Consider the following 13829-nt stretch of genomic DNA (forward strand, 5'->3'; position numbering starts at 1 on the left):
TGTCAATTCACCGGGGGGGGGGGAGTTCCACAGGATAGAGGCAGCTGCTGGGAAGACCCCGCCTCGGTCCTGCTAGGCGTCCGTTGTGGGTTCCAGCAGCAGAGCCCAAGTTTTACCTTCACGGGGTTGCAATTCTTCCCTGCTTCTCTCAAGCCGGTGGTTTTCCTCTCCGGCAGGGGTTCCCCAACCGTTTGGAGCCTACAGGCACCGTTGGAGTTTTGACATGGCATGATGGGCGCAGCCACAAAATGGCCGCCGTAGAATGGTCACTGTAAAGATAGTAGCCCAGCCACAAACATAGGCTTGCCAAGTCCCCCCGGAGGGGGGGGGCGGGAAAACCCCCGCCCCAGACGCCCGTTCCCCACCGCTGGCGGATCGGGCCCCGGGGGGAACCCCACCCCGACGTGCACATCACCCGGAAGTGACGCGACCACACCGGGCATGCTGGGGGCGGGGCCACGGTCATCCGAGGGAAAACTCTATGGTTTTTCCTCGGATGTTTGTGGCCCCGCCCCAGCGTGCCCGGCGTGGTCGCGTCACTTCCGGGTGACGTGTATGCGGTGCGCGCGCACTCCAGCCGCCAGCCGGGAGTCCCTTGCTGCGGCGAAAATTACACTTGGCAACCCTACACAAACAGGAGGTGCAGCCAGGCACAAAATGGCTGCCGCAGCTGACCTTTGGTCACACAGCAAAGATCCTTGGGCCGTGGGGATGCCAAAGCAGCGTTTTTAAAAACCTGCACAGCCCATCAAATCTCCAGGGACCAGTCAGAAGCCTTGCCAGGCAAAGGCCCCACCCAGCCTAACCCACTTTTCAAGCGCACGTTGGGGTCCCCGGCTCTGCCGGTTTCAAAGCTGGCTGTCCAGAATCCGTGGCTGGAAGGTCTCCTGATCCTCCTTTCTTCCCCTCCTTTCAGAGCTCAACGGGATGGTCCTTCTGTGTAAAGTGTGTGGGGACGTAGCCTCGGGATTCCACTACGGCGTCCACGCTTGCGAAGGCTGTAAGGTGAGCAGCTCAGGGCAGCGGGTGAGCTGGGCAACACCTCTGTGAGCAACACCTCTGTGTTTCGCAGGCTGTCCCTCAGGGGTCTGGCCTGGCCCAGGATCTTGGGGCCGGGAGGGTTAAGCCGGTGCTCTGGATTCAGGCCTGGCCTTGACGAGGTCTCTCTCTCTCTCTCTCCTCCCCCCACTCAGGGTTTCTTCCGGCGCAGCATTCAGCAGAACATCCAGTACAAAAAGTGCCTAAAGAACGAGACCTGCAACATCGTCCGCATCAACCGGAACCGTTGCCAGCAGTGTCGCTTCAAGAAGTGTCTGGCGGTCGGCATGTCCCGGGACGGTGAGTGCCTGCCTTGCCCCCCAAAACGAGAGGCTGGAAGTTCCCCCCAAAACAAGAGGGTTGGAAGGCTTTGTGGAGTGGGGCGGGATTTGGAGACGGGAAACCATGGTCCCTTCTTTCAGTCACACGGCTCCCTGAATGCGTGAGAGGTAAAAAGGATCGCAGCCACTGTTCTCTCTAAGCTGAGTTAGTGTGAGCTAGCTTACAGTTTTTTTAGCCTCCGGATCACAATTTTTTTGTCTCGGCTCAGGAAGGATGGCTCCACAGCAAACTGATTTATGCAGCAGCCAAATTGCTCGCTCACACCTTCAATGCCAGTAACTCACAAAGTCGAATTTCTGCTCACAAGACTCCATAGCTTAGAGGGAGCATTGCAGCTGGTTAGAACGGCAGCAGATCCTTTGCAGAGTGACGGGATTTTGACACACATCTCCTAACCTCGGTTGTTGACTTCATTTTTACTTCTTTTGTACTTTGCCTTTCTTCCTAGTGGGGCCCCAAAGCAGCCTACACTGTTCTCCTCTCCTCCATTTTGTCCTCACAACAATCCTGTGAGGTAGTTGAGGCTGAGAGAGTATGACTGGCCCAAGGTCATCCAGCGAACTTCCGTGGCATGAGTGGAGATCCAAACCCGGGTTTCCCGGACATTAGTCCAATACTCTTAACTGCTACAGTTGAACAAGCATTTTGCGATTTGCTAGCTCAGGACGCATGGTCGTTCCACCGGCAGCTTACATCCCATAATTTCCCTGGACCTTGTTCTCTAGCAGCCCTAGGCTTCCATCCAGTAGTCCTACCTGTACAATTGTAAGGCCCTTAAATCTTCCCACCTCACCTCTAGGTTTGCAGAACGTGTCACAGGACCTCTCTTTTATTTTGTGTGGCTACAATTTTACTAAATCTCACAAGATAATGTTTTTTGTCAGAATTCTACTAGTTTCTTTAGGTCTTTCCCCTTCATAGCAATTCTGTTTCCCTCATAGAATTCAATTGAACATTAAATCTCCTCAACTATCTTTCTCTCAGAGTTTTCTTTCCTCCCAGGATTTTCTGTCCTTTGGGACAAGTCCTTCACCTCAAAATGTTTTGTATCCCTTGAGTCTTTCCCCTTCCTCAGAATGTTTTATATCTGACCGCTAAACCAACTCCATACTCTTTTTTTTTTGGTGTGTGCTTCTTTACCTCAAGTCAGAGAAAACATGATTAACAAATTGGGGGGGGGGGAGCGTTGTGGAGCCAATAGGGACCCAAAGCAGCTTACGACTTTTTTGTTCCTACATTTTATCCTGATAACAACAGCCTTGTGAGGTAGGATAGTCTGAGAGTCCGTGACCAGCTCAAGGTCACTCAGCGAGATCCTTTGGTGGAGCGGGGATTCGAAACTGGGTCCTAGTCTACCGCTCTAACTTTGCAATTTGTCTCGGGAGAAGAGGGACAAGTTCAGAACCAACTGCAGGTCTCATTTCCTGTCAGAAGATATTCTTGTGTGAGGTGTGTGTGTACGTGGGGGCGTTGTAGTTCAGCCACTTCATGCGTTCCCTTTTCTTCATCCCCCCCCCCCCCCCAGCCGTCCGGTTTGGGCGCATCCCGAAGCGTGAGAAGCAACGGATGCTGGCGGAGATGCAGAGCGCCATGAACAACATGGCCAACAACCAGCTGAGTGCGCAGAGCCCGCCCGAGAGCTTGCCGATGGGACACCCGCAGCCGGCGAACCCCTTGCTGTGCCGCCAACCCCAGCAGACCCCCCGCTCCCCGCCACCCCACGCGGCCTCGCCGCCTCAGCCGTCCCCGTGCTTCTCCCAGTTCTCTCAGCAGCTGACGCCCCCACGCTCCCCGAGCCCCGGCGACATCATGGAAGACGTCATCTCGCAAGTGGCCAAGGCCCACAAGGAGATCTTCGTTTACGCCCATGATAAACTGGCCACGGGGCCCCTCCCGCCCACAGCGGGTGACAATTCTCTCGGTTGGGAGAACACCTGGCTGACCAACGGCTACCGCGGGAATGGGGTCTGTCCTCAGAACGACAACTGGAACACTGGCTCCCCTCCCAGCAACACCTGTCACCAGAATAACATCAACGGGCATCGGTTCTGCCCTTCCGGCTACCCCTCGATGGAGACGGACCCCTCTGCCAGACAGGGCTGCCCTCGGCCAGGCGAAGCCAGAGACATCCTCTTAGTAAGTATCGTCTCCTTGCGGCACGGCTGACCTCTGTCCGGCTTCAACAGTTGTGCTTAATTGACTCTGGACGGAGTCTGTGGCTCTTTCCTGTTCAATGGCAGCGGTTTCTCCTGGCACCAGGGTTCTTTCGAGGCCCGGGCATCCGAGTGGGGTTTAATCCTTGCTCAGGAGAGGGGTCAGATGTTGTGTTCCTCTGCTGGTTTGCCACCTAGTGAGGCAGGGAGAGTATTTGAATTGGGCCTTCCTGATGTGATCTGGGAAAAGGACAGAGGAGGGAAACGAAGATGATGAGGGGGTCGGAGCACCTTCCCTGTGAGGAAAGGCTGAAGAGTCTGGGACCTTTCAGTTGGGAAAAGAGATGGCTAAGGGGGGGGGGGCATGGCAGAGGTATAGGGTGGAGAGAGTGGACAAAGGGAACTCTTTCCTCCTCTCCCAAAATACCAGAATCCGAGGGCATCCATTGAAGCTGATGGGCAGTCGGTTCAGGACAGACAAAAGGAAACACTACTTCACACAGAGAGTGGTTAAAATGTGGCATTTGCTGCCAGAGGATGTAGTGATGATGGCCATAGGAACAGACAGCTTTAAAAGGGGGATTAGATGGATTCACGGAGGATCGGCCTATCGATGGCTACCAGCCATGCTGGCTGAGGGGAACCTCCACATTCAGAGGCACTAATCCGCTGAATCCCAGAGCCAGGAGGCAGCATCAGGGGAAGGCCTCAGCCTCTGTGCCCTGTTGTTGGCCCTCCAGGGGAACTGGTCGGCCCCTGTGTAAGACGGGATGCTGGACTAGATGGATCATTGGTCTGATCCAGCAGGGCTCATCTGGTGTCCTTATGATCTCAGCATTAGCAACTCAATGTCTGTTTTGGGGAACATCGTTTTACCTCAGCAACTTTCCCCCCAACACACACACACTTTATATGTATGGAAACTTTGAGACTCTAAGAGGGGCATTACATACCTGGGGTAGGACACTAGGGTTGTAGCGTCCTGGCCCCACTGCTGGACCTCCTGATTGTGCCTGGTATTTTCGGCCACTGTGTGACAGAATGCTGGACTGGATGGGCCCTTGGCCTGATCCAGCATTGGCTTCTCTTATGTCCTCATGTTCTTAGGACATTTCCTGTTATATCTTTTTCAACGTGGTAGCGATCTTGGACTCTGACTTGGAAGGCCGTGGCCAGCCTCGTCTCGTCAGAGCTCAGAAGCTAAGTAGGGTCGGCCCTGGTTGGTACTTGGATGGGAGGCCGTGAAGGAAGTCCAAGGTTGCCACGGAGAGGTAGGCCATGGCAAACTACCTCTGTTGGCCTCTTGCCTCAAAAACCCTCTGCGGTCACCCTGCGTCAGCTGCAGTTTGACAGCACTTTATTTACACACGGCTCTGTCAAGTCTCTTGCAGCACAAATAAAAACATGGTCTTGTGGCAGCTTGGTTTTCATCTGCGCCCTGACCCATTCAGCTTCCAGGATCTGAACAGAGCTCTGTTCAGATCCTGGAAGCTGAACGGGTTCGGTGCCGGTTAGCATTTGGTTGGGAGTCCAGCGAGGAAGTCCAGGGTTGCGATGCGGAGGCAGGCAATGGCAGATCATCTCTGAATGTCCCTTTCCCTGAAAACCCTAGGCCAGCTGTGACTTGAGAGAACTTGACACACACAGAGAGACACAGACACAAACACACAGAACCACCACCCCCAATCTGCCCAGTGCGGAATCCACCACATGCATCTGACAAAGTCAAGTCTAGGCACAAAAGATTGAATAACATCTTGTTGGTGCCACAAGACTTCTTGTTTATATATTTTGTCTGTCTTACGTTCCTTGACCCCTATAATTATGGCTTTGACTCTTCCATTGGTTTTTTGTTTGTGTCTTGGTCTTGGCTGTTTTTAAGCTTGTTCACCGACTCCAGTGAAAAATGGAATCGTGCTGGCATGATTTGGAGTAATAGAAAAACTTTGCTTCTCACACCAGCTTTACTATAGGAGGGGAAAATAGCCAGAAAAATGAGCCACGAGGCGATACTCTTATGCTGACGGTAGGGGCTGATCTGTGTATGGGTGCCAGTCATGTTCCCTCCAAGCTGAGTTAGTGTGAGCCAGCTCACAGTTTTTTAGCCTCCGGCTCACACATTTTTGTCTTCTCTCAGGAAGGGATGGCTCCAGAGCAAACTAATGTATGCAGTAGCCAAATTGCTTGCTCACAACTTTATTGCTAGTAGCTCACAAAGTAGAATTTTTGCTCACAAGTCTCCAGGGCTTAGAGGGAGCATTGATGGGTGCTCAAAGGAACGGCGGTGAAAAGTGGATAGCTGGGAATTGCACCCCAGACAGGTTACGGGGAAGGTTGTCGCATGAAACGTGGCTCAATACTGGCGCTTCCAGTGAGGTCTCAGGCGGAGGCCTTGGCAAATAATTGAGTGGGGAAGCATACTACACTCCCCAAGACTGAAGGAAAGAAGAATAAATGATGGAGTTTAGAGAAGTGGTGCCCTAATCCAGATAGCCCAGGCTAGCCTGATCTCATTGGGTCTTGGCAGCTAAGTTGTATTGGACCTGGCAAGTATTTGGATGGGAGACCACCAAGGAATACCAGGGTCCTGCAGGCCTGTAGCCAGGATTTTGTGGCTTGTGGGGCAATTTTTTTTCTGGTGGGGCTGAAGCTCTCAGTGCAGAAAGAAAAGCCATTTGGCCCATAGAAAGCTGTTATCAGGATAGATCTCTAAACTGCAAGCTGTCAGCCACTTTAGAGGACAGTTCTCAGCTGCTGCAAGTTAATCACTTCTGCCAGCCTAAGCAACAATTCTGAGAACAAGCCGGCAGGTGGGAGTGATGACTTTAACAGTCAAGAAAGTTACAATTCTGAGAGAATAACTCTCTTAAAGGAGACCAGGTTCTTGACACAGAGTTAGGAGGGATCCTAGAGGTCACCTACTCCAACCCCCTCGCTCAGTGCGGGAATTAGTCAACTACCGCACCCGACAAGGAGCGCACACCTTTTAAAAAATGTTTTTAAATGACTGAAAAAAGCATTTACAGCAGAAATTCTTGTGGAGCTGTGCCTTTAAGAAAGGGGGCAGAGCCCCCCAAAGCCCAATAGTCGCTAGCTCCTGACAGGGAACTAGGCAGTGGCAAACCACCTCTGAACATCTTTTGCCTTGAACCCCCCCCCGAGGTCAGCATAAGTCAGCTGTGACTTGACAGCCAAAAAGAAAGAAGCGGCAAATTTGTGAAACAGGAAAACCCACTTGTAAACAATCGCTGAAATGGATTGAAAATGGATTATTCGGATTGTGTGTGAAAGCACCCTTCTAAGCCTCCCCCATCTGCGCAGGTTTCCTCTAGCTTCCAAGGGCTTTGGTCCCATCTCTGGGTTCTGCGTCTAACGGGAACTCCTCATTCCCTCTCCCAACAGGCATGCCCTATGAACTGTCACCCCCACGGTCGCAGCGGCCGCACAGTCCAGGAGATCTGGGAGGATTTCTCGCTGAGCTTCACCCCCGCTGTCCGAGAGGTCGTGGAATTTGCCAAGCACATCCCTGGTTTCCGGGAACTTTCCCAGCACGACCAAGTCTCCCTCCTGAAAGCGGGCACATTTGAGGTAAGAGGATTTCCTCGTGTCCGTGGCTTGCCACGCTCTTGTTCTTTCGTACTGGGCAGGAGCTAGTAGTGTTTTGGAAGGAACGTATATCCGTGGCGGAGAGAATTCTTCTCCTCTAAAGATTGGTTTATTGTCTGAAATGGGAGGAAGAACAGAGGACGTTTTTTAAAAAAAAATCCCCTACACCTTCTGTTTTGTCAGAATTTCACCCCCCCCTACAACCTAATGAGCATGCATTTAAAGACTGCGATCTGCTGTCAACTCTTTGAAATGCAAGCTCGTTAGGAATAATTAGAGTCTGGATCTGCTTTTGGCAGGCTGGGATGGGTCTTAGTCACACCCAAAGCAAAGGCGACAGAGAACAACATTCTTGACAAACGACTGGCTTGGGAGCTCTGGAGAGGAATACAGTTGTTCACAGCATGGCTCTGTGTGTGTCTGTATCTATATATCTAATTCCCAACATGGCCCCCTGCGTGCGGATACTTATTTCTGCAGATCAGGGGCACATAGAGGGAAAAGAGATTATCCTGCATATTTGGGGCACCCCCCAGCTGTGCAGAAAAATCTAAAAACTTTAAAAAAGGATAGGAGGGATATTTAAATCCCCCCCAAAAGTACAACAGCCTTTTCTGCTCATGCACAGAGAAAGGACTTACCAAGACGAGGAGCTTTCTCTCCCCTCTCTCCTTGGAAAGTTCTGAGCACGTGACTGCCCTTAGCAACGGCTTTCCTAGTGACGAGGCCAAGGCCATCGCAGGCTTTTCTGCTCTTGGGACGGAAAGCGGTGGGTGGCTTTACGGCTGAGCCTGCACTGGCTCGGCCTCCCAGGCACTGCCACCACTGCCGGGCTCAAAGTTAGAGGAAAAGGAGGGGAGAAAGAAGGGGGTGATTGGCTTGGGGGGGGGAGAGAAAGGGAAAGATGGGGGTATTTGCTTGGGGGGAAGAAAGAAGGGGGATGGCTTGCGGGGAAAGAGAGAGAGAGAGAGACGAAAGAAAGAAAAAGTAAGAAAGACTTGGTGGAGGGTTGTAAAGAAAAAGGAGGGATTGGCTTGGGGAGAGAAAGAAAGGGGGAGAGCGAAGGAAGCAAAGGTGGGGGAATGCCTCCTCCCCACAAGTTTCTTGCGGGTCCACCCTTGTTCAGGAATAATCCTACTGAGTTCAGTGGCATTTATTACCAAGGGAAGGATGCATTTGGGATTACTTACTTGAACAACCAAAGATATTTTCCAAACGATCGTTTGAAAGTTAAAGTTGAAACGGTTGGGTTCCCCCTGCCCCCCCAAAAGTTAAATCCTATGAAGATGGAGGTTCTGTACCTGAGTCGAGGTGGAGCGGATATGGGAATTCGGCTCCCTGCCAGGGTTCCCTCTAAGCTGAGTTAGTGTGAGCTAGCTCAACAGTTCTTTTAGCCTCCGGCTCACACACTTTTGTCTTGGCTCGGGAAGGAGGGCTCCAGAGCAAACTAATCTATGCAGGGGCCAAAATCACTCACTTGCTCGCAACTTTAATGTCAGCGGCTCACAGTGTCAGCTTTCAAGCGTCTGAGCTCCTTTCCTCAGACACGAGTAGAGTAGAATTGGAGATCTGAGTCCTTTTCACCCCTCCCACCTTCTGAGCGGGATAAGGGGAACGCAGATCTCCAATTCTCCTCTACTCGCATCTGAGGAAAGGAGCCGGGACTCTCGGAAGCGGACACCCTGAAGCTCTTGTTGGTCTCTCAGGGGCTGTGGACACAAATTCGACTGGTCTACTGCAGGCCGACATGGCTGCCATCAAACTTATTTAGCACACCAATTTTTGTAACTTTTCAGGGGGTAAAACACTGGAAACACATATAGAGCATAAAGAGCAGAGGTACAAAAGCCAGTTTGGCGTTGTGGTTAGAAGCGCAGACTGTAATCTGGGAAGTTCTGGGTTTGATTCCCCCACTCCTCCACATGCAGCTGCGCGTGACTTTGGGTCAGTCACGAGTTCTCTCAGAGCAGTTCTCTTAAGGCAGTTCTCTCAAGAGCTCTCTCAGCCCCACCTACCTCACAGGGTGTCTGTTGTGGGGAGGGGAAGAAAAAGGAAATGGTAAGCCGCTCTGAGACTCCTTCGGCGAGCAAAGGGGCGGGGTATAAATCCAGTCTCCTCCTCTTCTAAAGGATAATTTTTGCAAAAAACCCACCAACATCCTTAGAATGCACCATCACTTTCAAAACAGGGTGTTGTTTATGACTTAATTGGGTTGGTGGGAGAACCTTCCTTGTTCAGAAATCAAATTTCAGGCAGCATTTGACTGGCGTTCCTGAATGTCGCTTTACCCTATGGCCTGACCGCCTCCCTGTCTCCTACCAGGTGCTGATGGTTCGCTTTGCCTCCCTCTTCAACGTTAAGGAGCAGACGGTGACGTTCATGAGCCGCACCAAGTACAGCCTGGAGGAGCTGTGGGGGATGGGCATGGGGGACCTGCTGACCTCCATGTTTGAGTTCAGCGAAAAGCTGAGTGCCTTGGACCTCTCCGAAGAAGAGCTGGGCCTCTTCACCGCCGTGGTGCTGGTCTCTGCAGGTAGGCTATTGGCGAGATCCAAGGGTTCCCTACAAGGCACCTCCGACACCTGTTCTGGTGCCCGCCAGGTGTTTTGAAGAAGTGGGTGGGGCCAGGTTTGGCTTCTGCCCAAAAAGGCTCCTGATCAACTGCTGGGAGATTTGATGGGCTGTGCAGATCTTTAAAAAAAAATGTCGCTTTGGCAGCGGCTGCCCACCACAGCACAAGCAAGGTTCCCTCTAAGCTGAGATATTGTGAGCCGGCTCACACTTTTTTAGCCTCCAGCTCACAGATTTTTTGTCTCCGCTCAGGAAGGAGGGCTCCAGAGCTTAATTTATGCAGTAGCCCAATCGCTCGCTCTCAACCTTTTAATGCCAGTAGCTCACAGAGTAGTTTTTGCTCACAAGACTCCACAGCTTAGAGGGAGCATTGAGCACACGTATCCACGCTGTTACTGCAGTGAAACTATGGCAATCGTTTTGTGGCTGGCTCCGCCTCCTGTGGTATTTTTGTTGCTGCAACCATCGTGCTGTCGCGGGATTCCAGATGTGCTCACAGGCTCAAAAAGGTGGGGAACCCCAGGGCTAGATGCTGGTTCGTCCTTGTGTTTTTGGACCACTCTGCACCCCTTTTTGCCTGTGTTCCCTGCTGCCTCTCTGTGACACACTACCCCAAAGCCTCTCCAGTGCCTTAAAACTGTACACACCCTGCCTCGCAGCTCCTTATGGGTTGGATCCAGCTAGTGTTCCCGTGGGGAGAAAAAGGGAAGGAGGGTAACCCACCGGGTCACCAAGTGTAATCCCAGGAGATCGAGTCCAGACCCTACGTGGAGGCAGGCAACAACCCTAGCCACTCGACGGGCTATGCTGGAGATTGTGGACCTGCATGGTTAAAAGCCAGGTGCCGTAGGGGCTGTAATAAGGAGGGAAATCGGACTAAATTGAGTGGGAAAGCCATCTGGATGCAACCCAAAACTGAGTGGGAAAGCCAGCTAGATTCAGCCTGGAACCAGAACGGCCTCATTCTCTCTTCTGCAAACCCACCTTTTCCTTGAAGCTGTAGTCTTAACTGTTCTCCATTCCAACTGAAAGGAAGTCCAGTTATGTGGCTCCATAGCTTTATTTCTGCCTTCCTGACCTACCCTCGTTCCCGATGCGCTCCAGCCCCCACAGATGAAACTTAAGCTTGTAAGCTCCTTGGGGCAGGGAGTTGGCTCCAACAGCCAAGTTCCTTTGGGAGATGCCACGGTGCTATCATATTATTTGTTAATAACAACACACTGCCAGGGCGTAGAGTCCTCGAGATCGAGAAGATCAGGCTGTGGCAGAGTTTAGTATCGAATGGTCCGCAGCCTTCTGGAAGGCTAGAATGGAACGTGCCCGACAAGGCTAAAGGAACCAGAATCTCGTTAGATCTGGCAGACTGCCGGCTCCCTGGGACGGATGCGCCAGTGTTTGCAGCAGACGCGAGGGCGCTTGTGGTACTGGGTAGGCGGGAGCTGGCAGCCGGCATGAATGTCTTGCTCACTCTTGCGTACGTGACACTTCACCACCTGCTCTCCCCTCGTCCCACACAGATCGTTCCGGCATAGAGAACCCAGCCTCCGTGGAGCAGCTTCAGGAGACGCTCATCCGTGCCTTGCGGGCCCTGATCCTGAAGAACCACCCCCAGGAGACGTCCCGCTTTACCAAGCTGCTGCTGAAGCTTCCCGACCTCCGCACCCTCAACAACATGCACTCGGAGAAACTGCTCTCCTTCCGCATAGATGCTCAGTAGGGGGTGGGGGGCAAGGGGCACCTTCCGCTGCCTCCCCCCTCCCCCCATTGCACTAACAGGACTGTCCCTGGGCCTGGCCCGGCTTACTTATTTATATCGGTGTAGCACAGCTACTGCCCCCCCCCCCGACCCGCCTGGACCGGAGCGGCCCACTGACTTTGTAAATATAATGTGTATATTGGAGTTGTGTGAATAGAATTGCCACTCTTCCCCGCTGTGGTACTGGCCGTGCGGGAATAATATATTGAAAAGCAAACTGCCTCCCTTGCCTTCCATCTGAGTCGTCTGCTGTCCGTCCCCATTTCCCTCCTTCCTCTTCTCATGGGGGGGGGGAGGGCAAAGATCGGGGGGGGGCACTATTAAATGTGGGGCAGTCGTTTGCTCGGCATCAGAGGAACTGTACAAGCCGAGGGTCCAGCGTGCAAGGTTTTTACGCCCCCGCCCTAAAGATGTGTCCCGCTGAAATCAGGGTGAGCTTGCCCCACTGGTTCCACCGTCAGCACAGATGAAGGTGGGGCAAGATAAATCTATTGCCAGTCGTTTGAGGATGGCATTGCTTTGGTCTCCCACTGTTGTTTCTGGTCAAACGATTTTGTTTTGTTTTTTGGGGGGACGACAATAACGTCTTTGCCAGAGAGAAAAACAGCCTATGCGTTCTTTCCCACATCATTTTCAGCAGTGAACAGATCCCCTTCTGTCTTCTGGCACCAGCCTGGTTTCACCTGCACGGAATCCCACACGGGCAGAGTTCCATTCACCTCTCCCAAGGGGGGTTTCACTGGGTAAATGGCCGTGTCCCGAAGGTCCCACACTTCTACACATCCGTGGTGCTGCAAAAAAGCAGAATCCGCCCTCCATATCCTTCTCCTGTTTAAAGGACAACCGCCCTAACACCCTTGCGTGCATGTACACCCCTCGACACCGCATACACACTCCACACACAACCCCTCTCCCCTTACCGCTCGCCAGAAATGAGACACCAAAAACCAGTTGGGGCTGTGAGGTTTGTTTTTTTTTTAAAGGGTAGGTTTGTTTTGTTTTTTTAATCATATATTTATTACATAAATATATAGTAAAATAGACCAGCAACAATTACCATAAAAATATCTTTCTTTAAAATCCTGACCAAAAACACAAAAAAGGGTTATTTTTTCCCCCGCCCCAAACTTTTCAGGTTTTTTTTTTCAAAATCGCACGTCACAGACAAATTGTGATTGTCGTATTTTTTTTCTTTTTTTAATATCAGCAGCTTTCCTGCTTCCCAGACGCAAAAGGGGGGGGAGGGGAGAAAAGTAAGGGTGGGGAGGGAGGGGAAACTACGTCTCCCTCTCCCTCTGACCCCCCCCAATCCCCCACCCCTTCTGAAACACACTGAAAACACCCCGCATCCCCAAACGTACATTCACTAACGCCCTGCTCAGAGTTCCTTTCCCTGCTCTGGACTGCGAGGGAGGAGGGAAAAGAAAACCACAATGCATAGTAGGTGGGGCTAACGGGGGGTGCCCCCTTATTGGAAACGCCCTTCTCTCCCCAAATATCTGAGAACGGCTCCCCCCACCCCCCAACCAAGCCTGGATCCAAAGCTGTAATTGCTTGCGTTAATACCTTTTCGGAACTAAGGTCAGCTGGGGAGAGTGATGGTTGGGGTGGAGGGTGTGTGTGTGTGTGTGTGTGGGTCAGTCAGAAGTACGGTGTGATCTGCAGGATCTATATGAGGTATGTACTTGGCAAAGGAATACTGAGAAACGGTGCGGGAAGAGAGCCACCCCTCCATCACCTTCCAAACAGGTCTCTGGTATGGAACCGGGGAAAAAATCGAGGGCTTCCGTTCCTCTTGCAAAATTGTCACAGTCACTTAGCGGCCCCACATGGAGGTAAAGGTAGGGGGCCCAGAGGAGTGAGACCTCCTGCTAGCGGTTCCAAAGGCCTCCTTGAGACAGCTCGGATACCAACTTGGTAGGCACCCGTTGGGTGGGGGGCACGACACTGCTGCCCTTGGCCGGCACCCATGGTGTAAAGAGGCAAGATCAGAGAAGACTGGTGTGATGGCGGTGGTGGTGGGGGAAGCAGCGTGACTTGTGGGTTGTGGGGGAAAGGGGTTCACCCTGAGCTCTGCTCTTCTCTCTAAAGTCTCGGCACCTGTCAGTCCAACCCCCTCCCCCCCGGTGAGTCCTTACGAGACGTTTTGTGGTGCCTCCTCCAAGAAGATTGGCACACGAGAACGCCCGCTCTCCTGTCAACAATGCTTTCCGAAATGAGTGCTTTTGCATACGCCCCTGGTTGCAGCTCCAACGCACAGGCTTTCTCTTCTCCCCGACCCTCTTTCTCAAGTACGCACGCCAAAGCTACCTAGTTCCCCTTCAGAAACAGAGAAGGAAAGGGTGAGCACCACAACCAGATGG

At 52.3% G+C, this 13829-nt stretch overlaps 1 protein-coding gene across 1 annotated transcript in view; it reads left to right on the plus strand.

Annotated features, from left to right (window-relative positions):
• Window positions 1-11682, plus strand: part of NR1D1 (nuclear receptor subfamily 1 group D member 1) — a 22464-nt gene extending 10782 nt beyond the window's left edge. Inside the window, exons 3-8 of the mRNA XM_015409340.1 lie at window positions 917-1005; window positions 1194-1338; window positions 2906-3516; window positions 6936-7121; window positions 9462-9672; window positions 11228-11682. Coding sequence (XP_015264826.1) covers window positions 917-1005; window positions 1194-1338; window positions 2906-3516; window positions 6936-7121; window positions 9462-9672; window positions 11228-11427 — 1442 coding nt within the window. The 3' untranslated portion in view covers window positions 11428-11682. The remainder of the gene's footprint in view (window positions 1-916; window positions 1006-1193; window positions 1339-2905; window positions 3517-6935; window positions 7122-9461; window positions 9673-11227) is intronic.
• Window positions 11683-13829: the final 2147 nt, after the last annotated feature.

Source organism: Gekko japonicus, unplaced genomic scaffold (genome assembly GCF_001447785.1).
Source record: "Gekko japonicus isolate JY-2015 unplaced genomic scaffold, Gekko_japonicus_V1.1 scaffold678, whole genome shotgun sequence".
Lineage (NCBI taxonomy): Eukaryota > Metazoa > Chordata > Lepidosauria > Squamata > Gekkonidae > Gekko > Gekko japonicus.